Here is a 25360-nt window from a genome sequence, read left to right as displayed (position 1 = left end):
CCACTGTTATTTCCAGGGAGAGAGTCCACAAATAAGGGCATCTCAGTTTGCTATCTATTGGCCCTTGAGGGGGTTTTCCAAGAGTAAGTGAGACCTAAAGCAGAGGAGTGAGAATCGTCTAAAGCTGTGAGATCACACCAAAATTTGGTTTGAATATAACGTGGGAGAAATAACGTTTTTGTAGCAAAAAGAAAAAAAAAAGAAGAAGCCATCTTTGTTTTGATGATACCTAAGATGGATTAGATTAGTTTGAAGGTAATGTCAGTTCACTAGATAAGAAAAAAGCCTTAAATAAAATGAAAAACAAATGAGAAAAGGACCACAATCACTTTGACACTTAAAAGGACCCAAATTATGCTTTAGTAAAGACCCAAATGCCAAAACAGAAGGTTCTTTTAAGGTTTCAGATCTCTAATCAAACACAGAAATGTAACCATGCTATGCTGAAGCTGTAGACTTGTTTACTTTTTCTATATTTGTACTGTTTTGAGTCTTTTGACTATAATCAGCTCCCCTCTCTGTTCTCTCTCCATTTCTTTTTACAGTCTCAACACTCTTGGACAGCGTTAAATGCCAAGCGTTAGAGATGTCTGCCCTTGCCCAAGCTCTTCAAAATTCCTGTGATGGTGGAACATGTTTTTGTGTGGGAGGGCTGTTCTGCCAAGCAAAGCTGTTTTGGTCCTGAATCTTATTTTTTTTCTCCTCACTAGAAAAAAAAAAAAAAACATTTTTCTTGCATCACCAAATACTACCTTGTGATGGGGGCAGATGCATATAGCTTTGCAAAGTTTGCCCTTACTTAAATGTTGATTTTGTTGGATGTTATAGCTTTAAGGAGTTTAAGTCAATCATAAAATATTTCTCTGTTGGGTCTTTCTAAAGTCATAGGGCTGAGACACAGACATTTTACTTATTACCAGCATGCATCTTTCCCAGAACTGTTCACGTTCACCACTCCAGCCTCCTCAACCTGTACATTTTGTTGAAGATCCCCCTCACCCCCACCCATGCTTCAACTTCTTATCAGATTCATTTAGAGTGAAAAAACAACGAGGGAATTCTTGGTGGGGTTTTGGGGAGCCCCTCGAGTTTTTTTCGATGCCCGAGCCCCTCCACAACGCTTCACCTTGCAGCAGCTGGTGTGTTGCGATGAAAGACATATGGAAATGACCTTGAAAAGTGTGTTTATTTTCTCATGTAAGTCATCCATGAAGACTTTTTAGGATGCACTGTCTCTTGAGGATTTAGTCGAAACATGATATCATGTGTGACAGATTTTAAAAAAAAGAGGAAGAGGGAATGCCCGCAGTCAAAAACATTTGCACCCTGAAACACCCACCGTCACCACACATACAATCAAACACTAACAAATAAGTAAATATGTAAACACAAAAATTAGGTAGCAGAAAGGTTTGTATTTGTCTTTAAGAGGAAATGTAGATTTAATTGTTTGACCTTTAGCTACCTTTAACAAAAGAAAGTCTTTTTTGTATTAAGTTTGGTGGAAAACTTTTCTAAGGGTGTCAATATCTCCGCCTTTATTTATTCACAATACTATTTAACCGTCCGCTCTGTTATTTTTCTGGACTTTACAGGATTACCTTACATGCTTAACTTTCCACCAGACATGTGACTTCCAGTCTAGTGCAACTTACCCTGTCTCTTACCAGAAACCACATCAGACAGCTAATTAAGCAGACAGTTAGTCTTGCATAGAGTGTGTGTGTGAGTGTCAGAGAGAGAGGGCGAGAGAGAGAGAGAGAGAGAAAGAGAGAGAGAGAGAGGGAGGAGTGACAGAAAGGGAAAGAAAAGAGGGAAGAAAGAGACTCATTAAGACAAGTTGTTCTCAGCACTCGTTCTGCTACACAGACTCTCTCTTTCACTCACTCACATATAAACATATATACTCCACGCATTCACTCCAAAACACAAAGCAGAAGTGGACAAAGACAGAGTTTCAGTCGCGGCGGTTGGCTATGGCTCAGGGCTCTGACAGCAATGACACAAGCTACAAGTCCCCATCACCTGGAAGCAGACCGGTAAGTGTGCTCTACAGTCTACTTTCAATACAAAGATATACTGTTTTTACTGAGGCTCTTTACATGCTTACAAAAGGACACTTTAAAATGTAAAACCATGCACATTAAATGGTAAGTAATTCTGGCAAAACTTTGTGTTTCATGCAACTTTGTTAGGCAGAATTCAGCCTGTCACGTCAACCAAGACAGTTGACTCTTTCACAGTTTCTCAGTGTTTCACTTGCACACATGGGCTGCAGGCATGACTCGCCTCCAAGTGTAGGCTTTTGTGAATTACGAAATGTATCACCAAGTAGGCTAGTGGGAACCCTTTGTTTTTGCATGTCCAAAAACTGAATGATTTGAGAGCTGTCAGGAACACACAGTTTGGTAACTACAGTGTGTTTCTGTGCATGTGACTGCTTTCACGTGTCTGTATGGAGCACATTTTTGCAACCTGTCTTCTTAGGAACCATTGTGGAAGTCAAATATCTCCATTTTTTTTGTTTAAAAAGCTGGGATCCTCAATTTCTGATTTTCAGCTGCATCTGTAGTTTTTTGGTCTTCAATGACAGTTCAGAAGAACGCTAGATTATTCATTTTTGATCTCTTTGATGAACGACTGACTCAGCATTTTGAGATGAGATTAGTTATTACGATACCAAGAAAATCTAGTGTGCAGGACATGAAACAGGGCGTGTGTTTTACCTAACCGATGACTCAGCCACTCCCCGACCTCGCCCTCCACATTAAGTGTCAAGTTAAAACAATCTTCCTCCAAACTGTCATTTAAAAAATAACCTTTATGCAGTCAACACTTAAAAGCACCACCAAGAATAAGTATGCCTTTGATCAACAAATGTTTTTTGTTTTAGTTACAGGACAGTGCCTGTTCAATTTGACTCTTACTATCACCTTATAACTGGGATCTCTGTTCTTCTTTAGGGCTCCTCAGACGATGTAAAAAAGGTGATGCGGCGGGAGAAGAACCGGATCGCTGCTCAGAAGAGCAGGATGAGGCAGACTCAGAAAGCTGACAGCCTACACTTGGTAAGGAGCCCTTTCCATGCAACATCCATTCAACTCGTGCAACATAAGCGACACTATTTATGTCACACTTGTACTTCTGGAAAGCATGGTATTAAAGGTGAAAGCCTTCTTAAATTATGGCTCAGTTTTTAGTGGATTGTTTCTCTACACAAGCCAAAGAACAAGCCCTAAATGACATTGCTTTCCAAAAGCATCTTTTTTTGTTTTGCACTGCCATGCTGGTTGAAAGTCTGATTATATACCGAAGGTTCAAGCACAACAGGGCTATCCTTGCAAAAATACTGTGTAGACATTTGTCCAAGTTGTAACAGTCTGCAGTGCTTTATCTGTGCCCGCATGCAGCGCCTTCAAGGCTCTAGGATACAGTTTGTACTATATTTACAAAATGCTACCTGACCATGTGGCGATGTGTCATGGCTTCTGTTGGGCTGCACACTTGGACGCTTCTCTGTGTGTTTGCAGAAGCTTCAGGAATAAATTAGCACGTGTGGGCAATCACTCCCTTTTGCAGCAAAATCCAAAGCCAGAGACTGCAGCGCTGAATTTCATAACAGTGTACGAGGTTGTTTATTAATCCCCCATCATTATTTCTGTGCAGCTCAAGGGGTTCACTTGATAATTTCAGCTTCTCTTTGTTTGAATTGGCAATGAGATGATGCTTTAAAAGATAAGAAACAGCTAAAACATTATTTATGTTCTACCCCCATAAAAAAAACACCTTGATTTGAATGTTTAAAAATGTCTTGAGAGCGAGCACATTTACGAGTGCTTTTCCAATCTGTCTGCAGACAAAAGGCTGCTTCGTTTTTTTGTGAGAACTTTATGAATCCTTCATAACCTGCAATATGTCTACATGCTGTCACCTTATCAGCAAGCTGTTCTCAGAGCAGCTGTTTCTGTGAACTTTATCAGATGAAAGGAGGAGATATTGACCTTCAGAGACAAAGACACAGTGTAGGCAGTAGCAGATACATAGATTTGAATGCCTCCTGTGAAGTGTATGTCGTATATCATTCATCTCTTTAAAACTGTGTCACAGTCACAGAGAACACCAGGGGACCACAGAGCAGTGTGGTTTTGCTTTCATCGTCGCACTAGATAAACAGGAAGATGAATTTTCCCTCTCTATGACACTGCTTATTTCCTGTTTCTTCAGTAGTATTTTTTTTTCTTCCGCGTAAATGTGCTTGAAATTGTCGTGGGCAGCAGGGGAGAAAAAGGCTGTCACTTCTTGTAAAGCGCTGATAGCAGTGGGCTGTATTTGGCTAAGTGACGCATGTGCAGGGGTTTGCCCAAAAGGTTCTGTGACAGTAAGGCCCACAGATCTCAGTTATTATGAACTTTAGGCCATGGTGAGATGACCTTTATTATTACCCAAGTGGAAGATTTCTCGCCTTCCATTCCCACAAAAAAGAAAAAAAAAAGACGTGCAGTCTGGTTGACACATTAGAGAAGTTGTTTTGGAAACTTTGAGAATGGCACCTTTTCAATATGTGGTACACTGTTTGAATTCACACATGTTGATTTGAAAGAAGTATGCTCTGTGTTTACATTAAAAAAATAAGTTTCCTTACAGTCAAGTGAAAGGAGAAATGTAGTTTTTAATTGAATTAGCTTCTTTTCAATTCCATCCAGTTCAGTATACAAAAATCACATTAAAGTAGCATACCATTGTTTTAAAGGAACACCTTTAGCCTACATATAATTAAAACTAGTTGAATTATTTATTTATTTATATATAGCCCACTTATGGATATTTGGTAACATAACTGACCTTATGTAGCCTGTTTGTAGATACTTGTTGGAGATAGACAGTCCATCATAATGGACATCATCGTCCCTTGTTTTTTACTTTTGTTGCGTAAGAATGAAGTTGAAAACAAAAGATGCCACAACAAATCAGTCTAGGTAAGATTGAAGCATCAAAATGTCAAGAATCACAGCCAAACAGCAAGTGCTAGCTAGCATGCTAGCATGCTAACTCTCGGCCAACTTACAGCATATAGACTCTATAAAGAGTATTAACAGCAGAATACCTTGCATCAAGTGAAGCCAAAAGAGTTAGAGCTCCCACTGCTGACTGGTTGCAGTATAGTTCATACCCCCCCCCCCCCCCTTTACATTTACTAAGAGAACAGGGGTCAAACTATAAACTCTAATTTAGAGTTTATAGTTTGACCCCTGTTCTCTTTAGAGTCTAAATGCTTGTATACATTATTTTTCCAACCCAGTTTGTCATGATAGCTAGTTGTATTAACACCTATATGTGTTCAAGTCAACTTCTGAGAAGTTTCTTTCAAATTAGTTATTTAATGCTATAAAACGGTATGAAATGTCACAATTGACAACACTGTTGACCAATGCAGTTCCTCTGGTACTGCGTATTAGCAGAGTGCAGCAGAAACGACCAAAGAAAACATTACAGACACCAACACAAGAGTCATTGAACTTCCATAACGGCAAGTGTCTGCTCCAAACTGACACAAGAATCAAATCTAGTCTTTGGTTTACAGAGTCAGATTGCTAACATTAGATAACTAGCATTCAAAATGAATTACAGCCAAAGCTTATGGTCATGCAATTAGTTTTGCCAGGATTTGGTCATGAAACAAAGAAAAATTGATGGCAATAGAGAAAACATTGGAGTGAACAAGGTTATGTGTCTAAAAGAGAACTTGTGAGTGCCACATTTATTGATAAATGACCTGATAGTTGTTGAGAAAGTTTAACCAAAACCACAATTGTCAGCATTCAATGGTGCTAGATTCAGAGTCAGGGGATTTCCAAAGACTCTGTGGTCAAAGCTCTTTACACCACGATTCAGTAAAAGTACATTTAAAAAAACAAAAATTGAATGGTTAATATAAATCAGTGTGGGCAAGTTGGGACGGCTGTGCTCAGTGGTAGCTGGTGGTCTCTCAGCCAGGGGGTCGGGAGTTCGATCCCCAGCTCCTGCAGGTACATGTTGAAGTGTCTTGGATAAGACACTGAACCCCAAATTGCTCCTGCTGCTTCGTCAGCGGCGTGTTAATGTGAACCAATGGGTTAAGTTAATGCTAATGGCAACTTTACATAGCATCCTCTGCCACCAGTGTGTGAATGTTGTGTGAATGGGTGATTATGACATATCGTGTAGAAAGTGCTTTGAGTAGTCAGAAGACTAGTAAAGCGCTACACAAGCTAAAATCCATTTACCATTTGCCAACTGTTTGGACCACCCAACTTGAAGACTAATGTTGCCGACCATGCTCTGGTATAGAATATACTAATAATTTATTTCAGGGTTGAAGCACCAAAAACATGCTTAAGTACCTGTATGACAACAGGATTGATTTATCATTGATAAAGTAGAATGGTAGGCTATCACTTACATGTCATCTATTTTAACCACATAGATTAAATGACTGATAGAAAACATTTTAGCTTAACTATCCTTTCCTTTTTTTGTTTCAAGGAGAGTGAGAACCTGGAAAAGGAGAACGCCGCCCTCAGGAAGGAAGTGAAGCAGCTGACAGAGGAAGCCAAGTATCTGTCGTCAGTACTGAGCAGCCACGAGCCTCTGTGCACCGCCCTGGCTCATCACAGCAATTACCATCACCAGCACATCACTGTACCACACTACCAGCACTGATCTGATCGACGACATGCTGTGAATAGACGACTGACCTCAATGGAGACAGAGACTAAGTGGAGCTGTGTCTAAGATAGGAAATCCTCATTCAATAGTCAATGTCTGCCAATCAATGACAGTATAGAGTCTACACCCTAACATGCATATTCAGAACTATTTATTGTGTCTCGCTCATCCCTTTGCTTTTTATCTGATAAATATGTGAACTAAGTACAATTATCTACCAGTCTATGTTTACATTTCAAGAAAAAAACAACCTATGGTAATTTTCAGGGGACCCAAGATTTTATTTTTGTAAATTGCTTGTTTTTTCCGCGTCACTGAAAGCACTTATTCTTTCATGTTTTTTTTGAAATTCTTGTGTTTAATAATGTGTTTTCAATGTGTTAATGTTGATGGTTAATGCTCAGGAGCTTTGACAGATTTGATTGTGGACAAAGAGAATGTAACTTCAAGATACCTTTCTATAGAAAAAAGGCTGAAATGTACCAAAAAAAAAAGGAGAAAGAATGGGCAATTGAAGGGGTCTTGACTCGTGTACTTCTGTACTGAAGATGATGCTGGTATATGACAAGAGCCAGAAAAAGATATTTATTAAATGTGATGCCTTTTATGTGATCGTGCAGGGGCTTGTTTGTCATGCATTCAAATGTGTAAACATCATATCTTGTGCTGATAACATGGGTTCGCTAGATGGCGCTGTGCACCATTATGAGAGATGAGGGTTACGTTAGGCCTATGTTGTTGGGGGGGGGGGGGGCACAAATAATCATTCATAAACTGCCCTGTGTGGGTGTACACTCATGTTCTTCTTGAATACTCGAGCTCTTATTTCGTATGGGTTTCTGTAACCATTTCTCTGTCTTCAGGCTAGTTTAAAAATAGCAAACAAACAAAAAAAAACATTTAAGCTACAATACTGAGAAAACAGGAAGTCACCAAAGTACGAGTAGCCTACACCAGACACATTGTATCAGAACAGAAACTGCAGACTTCATGGACGTTAAGAACTGGAGAAATGTGCGGTATCTGACGGCTCCAGTCTGTAGTGATAACATACAGAACAGAGCATGAAACTCCGCCCTTGAGCCTCAGTTGACCGACTTGTTTCAAGACCTCAAAGCGGTGTTCAGGTCCGGGTGGAGGGTCACAGCAGACGCTCCTACACGTGTTAACACTCCGAAACGTCGGCTGACATGGAAATGAAATGATCTTTGACTCAAATTCCAACTGTACAGGCTTTAGGCGCAAGAGTTCGACTCCTGAAGTTGCTTTAAAACCCGGGGGAGGAAATGAATTAACGGACCCGATTTTTTTAGTTTTAGATTTTTCAAAAAGACTGGTGATTTGAAACATAGACTTTGATTCAACTTCCCCTTTTCTCCTTCTCCACCGCTGGGTGTTCACTCCCTATGAAACAGAGCGACTTTCTACTCCGGAAAGTTTAAAGCGTAAAGAAGTTTGGAGCGAAAACTTGATACTCCATGAGTAGTATTGAGGACATTGGTTTAATATGAGCGAGAAAGAAGCCTTAGGAGACACTACACTAAACGGAGATAAAGCGAAGCCGGACTCTGAAAACAATGTTAAGCAAGAGGCGGGTGACTCGGAGAAGCCTCCCGGCGATCAGTGCGAGTTTGGCGGCCACGAAGGGCAGCGACCCACCCGTCTGTACAAGCGGCGCTGGCTGATCGTCCTCCTGTTCAGCTCCTATTCACTGTGCAACTCCTTCCAATGGATCCAGTACGGCATCATCAACAACATCTTTATGAACTTTTACAACGTGGACGCCTTCACCATAGACTGGATGTCTATGATCTACATGCTGACATACATTCCCTTCATCTTCCCGGTCACCTGGCTGCTGGACAAAAAGGGGCTCCGGGTCATCGCGTTAGTGGCCACCGCGCTGAACTGTGCGGGGACGTGGATCAAGGTGGCCAGCGTCAGACCCAACCTGTTTGCGGTCACCTTTCTGGGACAGTTCTGTTGCTCTTTTGCGCAGGTGTTCATCCTCGGGATGCCGTCGAGGATCGCGTCAGTTTGGTTTGGTTCAGGGGAAGTGTCCACCGCCTGCTCCATCGGAGTCTTCGGTAATCAGGTAACATGTAAACACAGACTGTTCAGTCAGTATCTAGGTCAGGTAAGGTCTTAACCTACTTGATCAACCATTTAAAGAAAGTGATAGCCGTCCACTTATCATTTGGACATCCCCTCATCTATTTAACACTTTTGCGTAATTACGCACGTTCAGGCGACCACACTGCATCTCAGGTGCGTTCAAGGCACAAGACTGAGTGCTGAGATTTTTAGAGAATGAATGACAGCAAGCGATCGGGCATGCATGAAGAAAACTCACTTTCCAAATATTACCAACATTAAGATGATTATCTGTAGGCTCGAACATTTTATCGGTTGTTGCCCACTGTGGAAATAACCTACACATTTCATTTGATCAAACTGAGATAAAGAAAACATTTGGTTGTATAGCCTTTATATAAACCCAAGACAGTACACAATTATTCTCATATATATACATGCATTTTCAGGCAGGCAGAGTCACTGCAGGTGGGAATTAAATACATTAATCTAAGATCTAGCTCAGGTTGTGTTGACTTTTATAAAAGAAGAATTTTTGGTCAATCAGTGTGAACTTTTGTGTCAGGGCAACACTTAAAACATGTGTCTTGAAGCAGAATGGGGAATCTCTAAAGTCCTCTGCAAATAGATTTACATCCTGGACCAATGTGACTTTAAATAACAGTATGGAAATGTGATTTAACACTTACATTTATACTAGCTTGTCTAACAAGTTAATGCCACCTGACTGCAGCTGTGAATACCTGATAAGTGATTGACAGTTTATTGAGTGGTAACACAAGAGGTGCGAAGACGTCTGTTCTCAAGTAGTTTTCTCTATTTTCATTTCAAAGATCAGCATCGTGCCACTGTCACAGTAACAACTGCTGACAAACATCAAATTTAGCACTTTAGCACAAACAACACTTGAGTCAACTTACAGTTCAGTAAATGTCACCTAAAAAGTCACCACTAAGTGCTGGAAATGTTGCTTTGTGTAAACCAGAGTACAACTGCCTGTCTTACTGGAGTTTAAATAAGTTGGTACAAACATTTGTTTTCTTGTAGATAAACATTCATCACTCTTTTGCACTATTCCTGCTGAGACCTGCACAAAGCCAGAGTAAAATCAGGTTGTATATGTCCCCTTTTATTCTGTTATTACAACCAAATTTAGTTACTTGTACAAAGTAGTCCACAATTTTTGTCAGTTTATAAAAGGTTCTTTTATTGCATCAAAATGAGCCTTTTTGATATCAGAACATTTCATTTTATAAGCCATATCTCAAAGACTTACATTACAGACTTTATTGCTACTCTTATTTTCTTTCACAGTCACTAAAAAGGTACAATCTCAGTCGTAAATCAAAAGTACAAAAGAAATCATTACCAAAAGAGTTTTGACAAAATGACTGGAGGAGGCAAACATTCTAACAATTGTGCTAAGAATTAACAGGGATCTTTAGGTGATCAATAACAAACATTTTGAAAGGTTAACCTGTTTTAGCAATCCAGAGATTAAAATGAGCAAACTTTCACAAGAGACTTAGTAAAAGTTTAACACATTTTTAGTTTTTTGGGTGTACTCGCTGCTATTTGGACAGTTAACAACAGAGGTGAAATAAGACCTTTGTTTATAGGAGGATTTTTTTGTATTAACGTCACATGACAAGACTGAAGTTATGTGCAACCAGTTGTGAATGGACTCCAGTAACTCCAGTTGTGCTCGCATTCTGCTGTCTTTTTTGTACAAAGCATCTTTTCACAACAGGGAGTTTGCAAGCAGGACGGCAAGCTCTTCGGACACAAGCTCTGAAAGTTTAAGAGCCCTCACCTCTCGCTTCCCGGGGGCCCGCTTCACGAAGGTTAAAATGCCACAAAACAATACTTTGAAAGACAACCATGCAAATCCTGACCTCACTGGTGAAGAATGGCCTCGGTCCAAGGCTTCAAAGAATCTCGCTCCAGGCCTTGCTTCGCTGCAGTGGAGTCCAGGACCTTTGGGCAGAGCCATCTCCATTGGTTCACGGGTAGATGCTGAGACTTTACACTCTGACCGAACAGAGCTGCTTTCAAAGATTGAGACCAAACTTTACCACCGTCGATGGCTCATGCTGTTTCTCTTCAGTGCTGTCTCAGCAAGCAATGCCTTCATGTGGCTTCAGTACGGCATTATTAGCAACATATTCATGCGATTTTACAACATTGATTCTCTGGCAATTGACTGGTTGTCCATGATCTACCTCCTCACTTACATCCCGCTCATCTTGCCTGTCCTCTGGCTTCTGGAAAACAGGGGGATCAGGGATGTGGTCCTTGTTGGGGCAGCGTTTAACTGCATTGGTGCTTGGATAAAAATTGGTAGTGTTGGTCCAGAGCTTTTCCAAGTCACCTTCTTTGGCCAGTTTATTTGCTCAGTAGCCACCGTGTTTGTCCTCGGTATTCCCTCTTACCTTGCCTCAGTGTGGTTTGGTGAAAAAGAGGTTTCCACTGCTTGCTCCATCGGAGTTCTGGGGAACCAGGTTTGTCAAAACATCCAAACAATAACCATTTTATTTTCTTCTTCCTCTGCATTAAAGTCCACTAAGCCAGCCTGTCTGAGAGCTGTCTGCAGATTATACAGGGCTGTGCTGAATGCCTAAGTCTTATAAGACTTGTGGTGTCTTAGTGTGAGAAGCCCAAGGAAATCTTTTTAACTGTTTGCAGAAACCTTTACCTGTTTATAAAGATCTCTTCTCTAATTTAATTTGGTACATGGGGTTAATAGAGAAAGAAAAACATTTTACGCTGATTTCAAATGACTTGAAAAACAATACATTGTATTCTTTGTGCTAATTTCTTTATAGTTGGGCATTGCCATTGGGTTCCTGGTGCCTCCTATACTGGTGCCCAATGTGGAGGACATGGACGAACTGGCTAGCCACATCAAAGTTATGTTCTACATGACAGCAGGAGTGGCCACCTTACTCTTCATCCTCGTCGTCTTTGGTAAGATTTGTGTTTTTGCATGAGTAAAGATTCAATCCAAACCAATTTCTCTTTTTGGGTTATCTATCTTGTGTCTTGGGAATATCCAACCATCCCAGCAAAAGTTTTGGGCAAGTTTTTGAAAGTGAAATTTCCCGATGTCCAAATACAGTAGAAATTAATGGATTCAGTTTTGCAGTTGAAAGCATTGTATGGCTACAATCAGTGCTCACAAAATTCTCACTTGGACTATTTCTTTAATAAAGCATAGTATCAATGACAGTTGATATCTCAGTCACTTTATTTTTCATAGTACTTTTGCCAGAGAGTTTTTTTTTCAAATGCAGTTCCTGGATTCTTGGTGCAGCTCATTAGAAATTTCACTGGCCTTCATTATATTGGAGCAGCAATGTGGATGAAACTGAACTTTCTACATGGCTGGAAACTGGGAGGGAAGCAGGTTTTTTTTGGGTCAGTTTTTAGATTTAGACGGGATGTCAATTTGCTGGATATGTGATACACTAACCTTAACTGATGTCACTGTATTGTGTAACCAATGGTTTTTGTTGAATAGAAAGAAATAGAAATTGGGAAATTGCTCAAAGACCCAATCAGAAAATAAAATGAATGAAAGGCTTCATCAGTCAGTCAACAAGCTTTTCTAATTTCCTGCACTTTAGTCGTTGTTTCTCAGAAACAGTAAATGGTCTGGGTCACTTTAGGACGGAGGGATTCCCTCAGTTAATGGAGCTACCTGCTGATGGTTTTCATTTACACTGTGACAAGAAGTACCATTCAGTGGATAAGAGAAGTGCTGACCTGCTGGTTCTCACCAAACAAAAAACCCTCTCTGAACGGGGAGGTCCACAAAAAAGAAACTGTTGTTGAACCAGCAAGGTCAGGAGGAAAATCATGGGAATGGGCACTAAAGGAAGATCCGTTTAGCATACTGAACACAACTGAACTATTTTGCAAAGCACTTGTTACTTTATGGGATATGAATGACCTTAACTGCATTTTCTAGTGGAAGGAAGTGGTGCACAGTGACTTGTCAGACAGGATATGAGTTGCAGGGAAAACTGCTTAGTTATAGTCTATCTTATTTCTGTCACTCTTGGATTTTGACCCTATTTTCTTTTTATTCCCCTATAAGGGTTTTAATCATGTGATGTGTTTTTTTATATGGGAGGTAGATTAATCCAAAAAGTGGTTAATCAGAATAAAGTAGCAGACAATGTTGTGAGTATGTATTGTTCTGAAGAGAAGACAGGGCTGGGTAGTTGTCAAAGAGGAGGAACAAGTTTCATGAAGAAGCTGTTGTCCTGTTAGGGCAGAGAGCGGGTGGGGGAGCTCGTAAGTGTGCTGCATCCAGAAATACAAAAGGATGCTTGTGAAGGGCATTCTGTAGTAACTCCACGTTCAACATTCAGACTGACTCAACTGTCTGTGTTGTACATAAAACCTTGAAAAGCAGACTTTCACTCACTCTCTGCTGATTTTGCTAGCTGGGCCATTCAAATTTTGAATATAACATTTTATTTTTTATTTTTTCGTATGACTGCTTGAAGAAATGTGTATAATTTTGAGAATTACACTTATAGGACATATACCACTCTATCGCTAATATGGTAATCATGACACCACAGTTAGCTGATTAGCTTAACATAGCATGGAAAATAGAAACATGGGACCAGCTAGCCTAGATTTGTCTGAAGGTAACAAACTTGACTTCCTACAATCCTAAAAAAAAAGATGTCTAGAAATGCATGAAGATAGATTTTCTTGTAGCTTAATTTTTACAGAGCCAAGCTAGCTTTCAAACCTTTTTTTACTCTTCATGTCAAGCTAAGCTAAAAGGGTCTCCAGGAGACACCGTTCGCATGGATTAAAACACTTATATGATATTTTTCATCTTAAAAACTTGAAAGATAGAAATCTTAAAAGTTAGTAAGATGATTCTGAATCTACCCACATCATAGGCCGATAACTCTCTCCTATTTTTAGTCATATGGTGGATGCTACTAGGCAGCACGTGTCTGATGCTGCTCTAGGCTACACCAGCGAGTAACGACCACTAGTTGGCCACAATAGTTTCATGATATAACACATAAACTCACACACATACTGTAGCACACCCTCACACATACATGCGAGATGCCAAGTGTAAGGTTGTCCTGCTGGCAGGGCCATCTGTAGCCCTGCAACAGGCCTGTGACTCAGCAGGCCAGACAAAGCCCGAGGAGATCTGAATAATGAGTGTGCAGAGAGAAGCGAGAGAAGATGTTTAGCTGACAACCAATCTCAACCAAATAGGAAGTCTGCATTAGTGTCGGTGGATCTGGCTGACTGAAAAAGAGGCTGCAGTGGTGTTGTTAAGATTAGCTTGTACAATCTCTGTACCCCAAAGCTATCATTTGATGAAGACTATTGAAGCTATGGTAAACCTTTTTGGGCTCTGGCTGAGCCAATGAACAGCAATAAAAGACAACCTGTCTAGACTTCTGGTTCCATGTGCTGATTTGTTTACAGTCTAACTACGACTTGTGAAGTGAGGACGGAGTTGGTGTTGAGAAACAATGTCTTTCTTTTTTTACATCTACTGAAGCTTAATCTTTGTTGGGTGGCCGCTAGTGGGCCTAGGTATTGCAGATTGAATTCCATGTTTTCTGACTGTTTTCTCGCATTAAGCGAAAACCTCCTGACACCCCCTGAGATTATACTACTACAAAAACCAGAGGACTTCCGGTCTGACACTGTCTATAGAAATTCCAGAGTTTTGCGTGATCACCGTAAACATGTTTAAGATGTATTTTGAAATAACTTAAAGTTCCTGTGAGGAGTTTTTTTCTGATTATGAAACAGCCTTCAATCAATATGACCGCCTCTGTATGACCCACAAAAGCAAATAATACCATCAGTAAAAGATTCGTTTTTTTTTTTTATATATTAATGCTTAAAACCACTGCATTAGTATTAATGCTAATTAAACAGTTTGTGTCCTTTGAATAACAATCGCATCACGTGCAGTAAAATGCAGCGATGACTATTTCTATCTTTTTAATGTGTTGTCAGAGCAGACATCTTAACGAACAGGTTAGTTTAGTGAGAACTGGTTCCTGAACGCAGACCTTCAGGTCGGGTCAGCGAGCCGGGAGAAATAGATGGCTCAGCTCCAAGAACTACAGAGACAGACATCTGTGTTTTCCCATGGGGCCTAAGGGTGTGAGCTTTCAACCAGGAAAAAAGTCTGACTGAAACAGGTCAAAACACGGTTATCAGCCTCAAAGATTAACGTCCCCTAGGTTGGCACTGGCTGACTTTCCTTCTGCCTGAGATGTGGAATGTGTGAATAAGGGCCTCTGCATCATGTGTGTGTTCTGACATGTCCAGCTGGTTTCTTTATAACATGAAATTGTATCTTTGGGAGAAGAAACAAAATCTCTATTTCAGCATGATAACCCCTAATATGCCCAATGTCCCTATATCTAATTCATAACCCCCACCCCTTCTGTCAGTCTTCCAGGAGCGTCCTGAACTTCCTCCGACTCAGGCCCAGGCCACAGCTCGTCTTATCCCACCAGAGCAGTACTCTTACACAGCCTCCATCCTCAGGCTGCTCCGCAACAAGCCCTTCATCCTCCTCATCATCACTTACGGTCAGTGATTCCTATTCTCCAAAGTGCTACTTATTATATTCTGGTACTAGTCATCAACAGATTCACATGTTGTTTTTTATGTTGGTAATTTCAGTTTATTTTAGTATGGATTCTCACAGGATCAAATTGAAAAGTTTGCCTTTTTTCAGGTATTATCCATCACGTCATCACACTTTCCCTCTTCCACATCAGGTCATGATTGAGTAAATCGTAACAAGGTTTATTGTTTATTTCATAAAAATGAACACAAGTCATAAAGTCTTAAGCCCTTATACAGCAGTAATGAGAACTAGTGTTTCCTGTAAAGGTTCGAAGTGTGTTTACAGTCTAACAATGTTTTACAAATGCATTGAATTGGTGCCACCGAAAAGGTCAAAGGTTTTTTTTTTTTAAGTGACAGCACTCTGGGATATGAAGTGAAGTTTGTCACATAACTCCAGCAACGTTCAACAGCTGAGGGCAGTTTAAGGAAACTCTTTCTTCCACATTGCATAACCCTCCCTGTGTCTGTCATGTGACACAACTCATGTGACTATTATTAGTGGGAATCTGTCCTTGGTTTCTGCATATGATCTTTGGGTTGTCAGACAACTATTCATGGCTCACTTTGTCTTAGGTGTACTGTGTACCTGTGTTTGTGTCACTGTCCTGCAGGCTACACCTGTCCCTGTTTGTTTAACACTAAGTGACAGGCTAATTTACACAGTTCTATTTTTGAAACAGCATAAATTATACACTTAAATTCAATGATTTTATGCAGGTGTATTCTTCCTGTATAGTATTTTTGTCTGAGTGACTTAACTTTTTCTCAAACCTTAGCTCAAGAAAAACATCTTGTGCTGCTTGTCCTTATATAGAAATCCTTAATTTGGGACAGGGCTGTTTTGGAAACTGGCTTGATGAGGTTCATGTGTCACAACCAGAAACCAAAACTTCTACTTCTCACACCATGTCTTGCTTTTCATGATGGAGATACATACAACATGACTTTTTTAAAAAGTTTGAGTTATTTTTGTCTGGTGGTTTCTGTTATGCAGACATTGTGTAACCGTATTTTCCATAATCACAGGTCTGAACGTGGGTTGCTTCTATGCTGTTGGCACTCTGCTGAACCGTATGATCATCGTGCATTACCCTGTAAGTTCTGTCTGCTGTGTGTGTATATGAAGAGACAAAAAAGAGTACTTCAAAGTCTTCAAAGCTTAAAAGTTTGTTCAGCTGCTCAATCGCACAGCTCCACATATTGGCAGCATCAACTGAAACCTTTTTACAAAGAAATAATCCAACATAACATCAATAAGCTGCACTTAATAGATTTAATTCTATAATCGTGCTTTTTCTCAGACGCAGCATTCAGTGATTACTAACTAGAAGGGGTTTTTGTCCTTTCTGACTTTTCAATTGGTAACAGAGAAATCTTACTTAAGCTACAATTGGATGTGTTTTTATCTTTTGAATATTAGCTACATATGGTAGGTGGTTTAAAATTGGGTTTGATTTTTTTAAACATAATGCTGCTTTTGAAATTGAATTTAACCTTCCTTCAAAATGAAATGTGGATGAGATTCAGCTCAGCATCCTTGTTTGACATCGCTGCATGCTTTCTTTAAGACTGCCTTGCCTCTTGATGGTATGTAAGGTCAAAAGGTCACACACCATTGTTCTGTCTTCCATCGCCCCTTAGGGAGAAGAGGTGAATGCTGGGAGGATTGGACTCACCATAGTCATTGCGGGGATGGTCGGCTCTCTCATCTGTGGGATCTGGTTGGACAAAACTAAAACCTACAAGTAAGAGTTGGGATTCAAAAAAAAACGCAGACAATAGCTTGTTCAGTGTTTTTGTATTGATGTTGGGGCTCTGTGAGTGTTTATTCAGGTGCTGCTTTATACTGTGATCTCTCTGACCTATGGCTCAGAGTGTCCAGGCAATGAGGCGGTTTCATTTGCCCCCCACTGTGTTACTTCCATGAGAATTGTTCAACAAATGGAGGAATGTGGGTGTGTTTATTTTCTTCATGAAGGAACATATTTAGCCCCGCCTGGCTTTGTTTTTGAATTACTCTAATAGATGTGTTAATTATAATGTAATTGCACAGTATAAAGCACTTTTTAGATCCCATTCTGTAGTCATATTAAAGACGTGATTCAAATGTAGGCTTTTGATTCGCTTACCAATCAATCAAAAATAGTCATTCAACATGTTAGACTCAAGTTAGTTATTTCCCATGATCATTAATCTCTAGTTTGTGAATAGTACTTACCCAGATGATTGAAAGAATGTTTTTGTAAAAAGTTTGGTATTCTGTCCAAATATCTTTCATATTTGAATTTGATTTGCTTATTAACAGAAATATTGTTTGTTTTAAAGGGGCCAGTTTACATCGTTTCATTCATTGTTAATTTACAAGGGGCTTTCTGTATATCCTAATAAACGTGTTAAAAGATGTTTTCATCATAAAAAATCTGCAAATATAATCTTTAAAGGTCACATATTATGCACAAGTCCCCTTTAACTTTGGGAGCTTTCTTCAATGTTATCTGAGAGACTGCTTTTAATCTCAACAAATGAATACACCACTTGAAAAGCTTATGTAAAAGCAACCGCCCCCAGTGTTACACAGAGACATAGTCCACACAGTCTCTATTTATCATTCAATATTGAAAACCGAGTTAATTATTGTATATTTTGAATGTTTTTTGTCTTCAGGCAGACAACCCTGGCGGTCTACTTCATGTCTCTGGTGGGGATGATAGTTTATGCTGCTACACTCAATCTGGGACACCTATGGGTGGTCTTCATCACCGCTGGAGCTCTTGGGTATTCTTTCATTCATTTGTTCTTTCTTCTTTGGGTTTTGCTTAGACGTAGATATAAAGATTTATTTAATAGTTGTGAAGTTTTTGTGTTTTCATTCACAGAGTACTTGGTATGTGTAATATTTAAAGGCTATTTTTTGGCTTTTATGCCTTTATTGTATAGACAGGATAGTGGATAGAAATCTGATAGAGAGAGAGTGGGGAACATTGTTGTTGTGGAAAAGAAACCACAGGTCGGATTCAAACCCTGGCTGCCCGCTTTGAGGACTGCGGCCTACGTTCACATATTATTCAGACTGGGGAAATGATTATACATCCTCAGTAACTGACCTTGAGTAAGCTCAGTAATGTATTATTTTTAGCCCTGATTTTGTGCCTATTCCATTTGTGCGACACTTTCTCATTGGAGTTCACTGAACTCTGTTTCGGTAATATATTCAAGTGGGCGTTTTCTGTTGAAATTTGCAACAGTAATTTTCCGCCATGCTTATTTAGCTTTCAACTTTGGCACGATTAGCGTTCACACATACACCCCGGGACCTAATGTAAAGTTTTGCCCTTGTACACAGTGACACAGTGTTGTCATCAGATATAGAACAGAGGTCAGACAGTGTCCTGTACATTGAAAAGGAAAATGTCTGTAGTAAAATCATTATGAAAAAAAAAAGAGAGAGATAGATAGATAGAGATATATATATATATATATATATATATATATATATATATATTTAATAGAATTGGACTAGGGCCTTAGCACATACGATATATATTGGCAAAAAGATTTGACTGCTTAAACAAATCTAAAATTCATAAAGTTTTACGAAGAAAGAAGAAACATTTTGGTGATTTTCCAAACTGAATCATTGAACTGTGATTCAAACTGAAGCTTTAGAGTCACTGTTCAATGAGAAATTAAACAGTTTAAGGTGGAATGAGTAGGACATTTTAGTGACTGTCTGTAAATGCATCACTGATGGTTACTAATGAACAGGAGAAAGCAGCGGCAAAGGAGAAATGTAAAACATGAAGGTGTTAGCGAGAAACGAAGACTGCATTAGAAACATGAAACTGTATTTTATGATTGTTCTTTAGTGGCTTTTAAGTTTTTTAAGTTCTTAAGCACTAATAAACATGCATAACATGAACCACAATAAGGTGGTGCAACGCTGCAGCTCGCCCGCTGTAGTCTCTCCTATAAACAGAGACAGCGATGTGTCCTGGTTGCTATACTATTTTGAGTCTCAGTCTGCTGACTGTCACTTGTCTTGGGGGTAAGTAACTCTTCCCAAAGATTATATAAATCACTCTTGTACAGAAAAATAATAAAAGGTAAGGCAGACAGGGGTCAGAGTCCCTGCTGATGCAGACACTATCACACATCAGAATCAAGGAATGAGAGAAAATATTTTTGATGATTTTTTTTTTTTTTTCTCTATTTCTTTTGTTGAAAAAATTAGACTCATGTTGGTTTTAAATCTTTATAAGTCATGATGTGTTCAAGGCTACATAGTTTCTCAGCTTTAAACCAGATCTTGTGGTTACACACAAGACTGTTGTGAGGAATAAATTAGCTCCAGCTAGCTTCACGCTTCTGCAGCAATTTCTGGTATTCATTAAGAGTTAACATTATTCGTCAGTATTTTCTTGTTTGTTTTTTCAACAGTAATGCCAAATAATTTCTACACCCATTATTGACCTTTTCATTCAATGTATTATTTGCCAATTTCTGAAGTACATCAGGCCAAAGCATTATGTTCCCTTGTCATCTCTCTTGTATTGAAAGCATATTTCCAGGCAGAGAAAGCATACAGAAATGTGACAGATACGTGTTAGAGTACAGTAAGTTACTGACTCATGCTTTTTATGGCTGTTGCCACGTTGTCATTGAGTTTCACTTGCTGTCACTTAAGTGGAAGCACAACAAGTTTGTTATTGACTGAGAAAACGGTCTTGTCCTGTACGCTTTCAAACCTGTTGTTCCTGTATGACATCCCTTATTATTAGAAAAGGGCGCAAGTAAACATCCTGTGAGGTCACTTACATTTAGTAGGTTCTAAGTTTGGAGAGGTGCTTTAAGGTTAATCTACCAAATGTCGATTCTTGAAATTCCCGGGGTAAATTATGGAAATGTTGTCAAAAATTATTCTCAGAATGGTTTCAGATTGGCAGAAAAAAAGCTGCAAGAAAATAAACTCATAATTATTTTTGCTGAATAACATTTAGAGTGTCTATGTGCTCTTGTCTATGTGTTTGGGGTCCAGGTTTTTCATGACCGGCTATCTTCCCCTGGGCTTTGAGTTTGCAGTCGAGCTGACGTACCCAGAGTCAGAGGGAACTTCATCCGGACTTCTCAATTGTTCAGCACAGGTACATCTCAGTGAGCACTAAGGTCACAAGTGCTGCTAAAAAAATCCTCTCTATTGCACATTGAACCTGAACTGCAACTCCATTTACTGCTTCACAAGTTGCAACATACAGAAAAGGAAGTCTTGGCTGAAAGATCTACATCTCTTACTGCTGGCTACACTGGACTGGATGTTATAACCTTCTCTCTGAGACGTTATAACATCTATAGACGATAGTTGGGTTAACCAATTGCTCAGACAACAATAATAATAAAAACAGTTGCATTGCGCAGAAGCTCTGTGTTCATTCAAATGTGCACTGACAAGCAACCTGCAGGTAATGATTACATAAGGGTCTAAATAGAGCTGATTGGATGTAGTGGTCCTTTTGCTCTGCATGCTTCAGAGACCCTGTTATTTGCTGATTGATGAAAGTGAGGATGAACACATTTGTTTTGCATTTACCTTTTTCCATTGTTGCTGAAAATGTGGTTGTGTTTTGCAGCTTTTTTTCCCTAACTGTGTCCTGTTCTGCACACACAGGTGTTTGGCATTATTTTCACCATCTGCCAAGGGAAAATCATCGATGGCTTCGGCACATTGGCAGGAAACATCTTCCTTTGTGTCTTCCTTTTAATCGGAACTATAATGACAGGTAAGGCACTTCTGATAGTGAAACACCGCGTGGAGTCATTGCGAGCTGTTGATTTTATCTCCTATATTGCAAGTGAGAAGAATGATCTTTGCTGGTCACTGCTTCTGTTGTGAGTTTTTGAGGGAAAGGGTTGAATTCCAGGAATGCACATGAAGGACTCAGTTTTATTTTTTTAATTCTTCCAGAAGATGTTTAAATGTCACTGTGCAGTTCTTGACAGAAGCCACAGACAATCTCTCTCTCTCTGTTCTCCTCACTCAACATGTTTTTCACTAACATGTTGTTGTCCATTGTCAAAGATGGAAACATTTTGCCCCACTTAGAAATGTGTTAACGTGCCAGAAATGCTGCACTTTTCCTGCCACACAGTTTGTTTTCAGATGCCTAACTTGAGAAATCTGGCCCCGGGGTCAATACTAAGCTGCTTAAGTCATTTCTCATGGTCCATTGAGGGGTTTATTAGCTAAGTATAACTCATTAAAAATGCTTTAGCCACTGAAGCGCTTAACTTTGTTCACACTAGGACAAAAAAAAAAAAAAAAAAAAACATAGCGAGAATACAGTATTTAGAGAGGCTTGTCTGCTCACAAAGGTCATCACACTGACTCACTGTTATTGTTACTTACTTAACATTTAGATAAATGAGTGTACTCAGTTGCTGTGATCATCATGCCAGCTTTCAAAGAAAAAAAACACAGCTTTGTGGAAAATGTGCACCTGATCTTCCTGCTCTTTTATTTGTGGTAAACTGTTGAGTCTTATCTAAAATTCCCCTTTAAGAATGCACAAACAATATTGCACCATTATAATATATTCAGTTACAAAGGTGAACATTTGTGGTGAAACATTTCTCCTCCGGTAGAAACAGAGCTTAATGATTAAGTTGCAACAAATCTGTTTTCATAATTTTTCCAGTGCAAAGTTTGAAGGTTAGCGAGGTGCCTGCTTGAGTTAGACACACTGTATTTTCACAGTCTTGGGAAACAGTAAGTAAACACTAAGTTTATTATGCTCAAGCACACTGCCCTTGTTATGAAGGCAACATGTCTGCACACAGGAGCCATCTACTGGTGAATCAGCTTTTACTACACCCTGTCCTTAACATCCACTTTTATTTCAAAAGCATCCATCTGCTTGGGTCTTTCCGAGGTGTTATTATTAGTGTAGGATAATAAATTATTTGTCCTTTTTTATTCTTTTTCTTGCTTGCTTATAGAATACCTGTTTGCCATTATCTCATGTAGCTGTTATCTGTTCTGTGTCTTTTTGTCCCTGCAGGATTGATAAAGTCCGACCTGCGGAGACAGAATGCAAACATGTTGGCCAAAGCAGCTGTAAGTAAAGCACATCATCCGTACATGCTGTATTTGGTTTGGATGTAACTTGTCCTGTGACTTTAGGTCAGCAGTAGAATATGACTCAGCTTCACTGTGGACCAGAGACTCGCACCTTTTAAAATAGCTGAATTAAAAGTGACCAGTAGCTATTGTTTTAGGCGGAGAGGCAGATGTCGGGACAAGACTATGGAGCCACAACACTAATCTCCACGCCGCAGACTCCTCCTTCTCAAGCCTGATCAATAAACCTTTCTGCTTCTACAAAAATCAAATCAAATCTTTGCTCAACACGCCGATACACAAAGGTAGGAGCATGGAGCAATCAGCACACACAGCTTGCAATCACCTGCTGCACATCCTTCCATCTGTTTCCAGCTCAGATTTTATGGATTGCTATCTTTTAAAGAATCAATTTATGGTGAAGATAGGTGACTGATTAAAACTGTAAATGTTGATACCATTTTAGATTTCAGATCCTTATTGCCTTACAGACACATTTTTCCACCCTGCAGCTCCAAACAACAGCTTTGATTACAAAACAGCCCTCTGATTTATTTCTGTTGTCTTGTGATGTTTCCCTACACGGGCCTTTTTCAGTAAAGACACAGGTGATAAAAATGAAAGGAGTGATGGCTGAATTTAATTTAGATGTGTCAACCTCAGGGTCCTGGTATCTGTGAGAAGTCTGCTGTAGTTTTAATTCTTCTGTTTGTTCATGGTTAAGGATAGCGACACATACTAGTCATTTCTCACTACCTGCAGAGTGTTGTCAATGTAAGCGTTGTAGGTTTTAGTTTCCCTTTCTCCCGCAAATGTGTCATGTTTGCGAGCTAGCAAGCTGTTAGCTAGCCTGACAGCTGTCCAGCAAAGGCAATAACGATTTAAAAGTGCATACAGAAGTTTTTAGAACAACTCCAACTTTCAAAATATGTTAATTGTTTCCAGGAAAAGTTAGATTTCTACATTCAAAATGCCCAAATTTATATGACAGTCACAAATGACACCTGCCATGTTAGCATCCTTGATTGTTTGTCTCATGCATGCTAGCTCAGGGGTTCCCAACTTTTTTAGCTTGCGACCCTGAAAATAGGCTGCTGGGGACAACAGCCCAAAAACCATACAACTGTTTTATAAAGTCATGTGTTGTAAGAGAGGCTACAGCATAGTACAAGTAATTTCCATGAACAGACTTAAGCACTGAGTGGACAAACCATTCTTAATAAATAGACACAGAGGTGTGTTCATCTTTATGTGTACAGAGCAACAGACACCTGCTTGCTGTCACGATCAAATTACATATTTTTACACATTGATTTTATTTTTCTTTCACTTAATGATGTGGATTTATTTTAAATTGAACTACTTCTTTGTAGATATATTTTATAATAATGGGTAAAAAAAGGCCAATTTAAATTATTTTTTGTAATTTTTTTTTTAATAGTCCCGATCGCCACCTTGGGAACCACTGTGCTAGCTAAATGTCACACTGCCATGACTCCCTGACTGCCATGAGTAATGTTATTGGTAACATCCGTGCTTGAACTTTAACTTTAAGTCAATATGTCGTTTTGAAAAATGTCCTTTGATGTTATTTTGTCTCTTTTCACTCACATATTTGACCAAACATGTTATGTTGTCCCACTAGAACTGAAAAAATCTGATTGAGTCAGTGTAATGATGGTAACACATGCACATTTTTATTTGGGAGTCTTTTGCAGACCTTTAGTCAAATCCTTAACCTGCAGCAACTGAATGTAACATTCAAATGTTTTTGGTCCAAAGTACACGTTAGATAATGTAAAAAAAGTCAATAGAAATATTTGCTTTTCCTATCCTCATCCAAAGGTTATTTGCTATTTGCAATTTGTATGTCAATCTGGCAGGAAATAGTGAACCACGATACTAGGCTGAGCATATATTCAATCATACAATGACCTTCAGATTCTAAAACTGTTAAAATAACAAGCATGTTTTGACCTGCAGGAAACCTCGGACTGTCCCAATGAAAGCCTGGTGGAACCTCATGTTATCAGAGAAGCCAAGTTATAAACCGCACACACGAACATACAAGCCTTGAAAATGTCCTCAGGCTCTTTCCTGTTACCGTATAACATACGGTATAACATAGGGATGTCAAAGAGTTAGATGTACATTGTTGTAATAACTATTTATAAAAAATAAAATCTAAAAAAACGAAATAAATCGGATGTGTGATGCACAATGTTGAGCGTTATAAGTGACTGTATAGAAATATTTTTATAAGAGATTATGACTGACTAAATATTCTCACTAACTTTACAAGACTAATTTTGGAAACATTTTGTTTGTGGCTCAGCAAGCTGTCAGTATTTTCTGTTTGATTATGTATAAGCAGGTGCACATGTTGTCATGCAACACTATGTTTGTCGTTACACAGTTAACCATGTAAACAGTGTCAGCATTTTTAGAAGATTTGATTAATACAGCATATGAAGGAGTTTCTGATCCATTGCAGTCCACAGAAAATGATCAAATATCGATGACACACAGTTGTTTATTTTATTTGTAACAGCCTTCATGTTTACCTATTTAACATGGAATAAAACTTGTTTTTTTCTAAAGTTACTTGTCTCATTTGTTGTCATGCTTACCTTACAGTTTATAATACCAAAAACCAGAGGCACCACGCCTAAAACAAGTACGTGATTAGTGACTTATTGATATCATCCTCAATGTGACATGGACTTTTGTCACTTTGTAATCAAGATCGAGATATCCCTGATTACAAACCGAGACAAATAAAGATAACAACAACAACCTGAGATA

General features: G+C 39.2%; 3 protein-coding genes across 4 annotated transcripts; all 3 read left to right on the top strand.

Moving 5' to 3' along the window:
• Nucleotides 1–1763: 1763 nt before the first annotated feature.
• LOC109987718 (basic leucine zipper transcription factor, ATF-like) lies at nucleotides 1764–7312 on the top strand. The gene is made up of 3 exons (XM_020638898.3): nucleotides 1764–2039; nucleotides 2964–3068; nucleotides 6523–7312. Exons 1-3 carry the CDS (start codon nucleotides 1977–1979, stop codon nucleotides 6697–6699), a joined length of 345 nt encoding a protein of 114 aa, XP_020494554.1. The 5' UTR covers nucleotides 1764–1976; the 3' UTR covers nucleotides 6700–7312.
• Nucleotides 7313–7598: 286 nt separating this feature from the next.
• On the top strand, nucleotides 7599–25159 carry LOC109987716 (heme transporter FLVCR2). 2 transcript variants are annotated; one of them, XR_002278125.3, is made up of 11 exons: nucleotides 7600–8800; nucleotides 11625–11766; nucleotides 15261–15401; nucleotides 16471–16538; nucleotides 17086–17189; nucleotides 18109–18219; nucleotides 20480–20585; nucleotides 21107–21218; nucleotides 22497–22552; nucleotides 22714–22860; nucleotides 24539–25159. XR_002278125.3 is itself a non-coding variant. In XM_020638895.3 (10 exons), exons 1-10 carry the CDS (start codon nucleotides 8213–8215, stop codon nucleotides 24602–24604), a joined length of 1494 nt encoding a protein of 497 aa, XP_020494551.1. In that variant the 5' UTR covers nucleotides 7599–8212; the 3' UTR covers nucleotides 24605–25159. The 2 variants fall into 2 exon arrangements, 1 of the variants encoding a protein (XP_020494551.1); XM_020638895.3 differs by lacking the exon at nucleotides 22714–22860 and having other exon boundaries at nucleotides 7599–8800.
• LOC109987717 (solute carrier family 49 member A3-like) lies at nucleotides 8807–11618 on the top strand. The gene has a single exon (XM_020638897.3). It carries the CDS (start codon nucleotides 10479–10481, stop codon nucleotides 11418–11420), a length of 942 nt encoding a protein of 313 aa, XP_020494553.1. The 5' UTR covers nucleotides 8807–10478; the 3' UTR covers nucleotides 11421–11618.
• Nucleotides 25160–25360: the final 201 nt, after the last annotated feature.

This window comes from Labrus bergylta, chromosome 15, assembly GCF_963930695.1.
Source record: "Labrus bergylta chromosome 15, fLabBer1.1, whole genome shotgun sequence".
In the NCBI taxonomy this organism is placed as follows: Eukaryota; Metazoa; Chordata; class Actinopteri; order Labriformes; family Labridae; genus Labrus; species Labrus bergylta.
Note: the sequence above shows the minus strand (reverse complement) of the source record. Positions and strands in the feature narration are given on the sequence as shown.

Excerpts from the sequence above, each read along its gene's own strand:
- LOC109987718 (XM_020638898.3), top strand. The coding sequence starts at position 1,977 with ATGGCTCAGGGCTCTGACAGCAATGACACAAGCTACAAGTCCCCATCA. Across the intron at positions 2,040-2,963 it reads CATCACCTGGAAGCAGACCG|GGCTCCTCAGACGATGTAAA; the intron begins GTAAGTGTGCTC and ends GTTCTTCTTTAG. Across the intron at positions 3,069-6,522 it reads AAGCTGACAGCCTACACTTG|GAGAGTGAGAACCTGGAAAA; the intron begins GTAAGGAGCCCT and ends TTTTGTTTCAAG.
- LOC109987716 (XM_020638895.3), top strand. The coding sequence starts at position 8,213 with ATGAGCGAGAAAGAAGCCTTAGGAGACACTACACTAAACGGAGATAAA. Across the intron at positions 11,767-15,260 it reads CTTCATCCTCGTCGTCTTTG|TCTTCCAGGAGCGTCCTGAA; the intron begins GTAAGATTTGTG and ends CCCTTCTGTCAG. Across the intron at positions 20,586-21,106 it reads TTCTCAATTGTTCAGCACAG|GTGTTTGGCATTATTTTCAC; the intron begins GTACATCTCAGT and ends CTGCACACACAG.
- LOC109987717 (XM_020638897.3), top strand. The coding sequence starts at position 10,479 with ATGGACTCCAGTAACTCCAGTTGTGCTCGCATTCTGCTGTCTTTTTTG.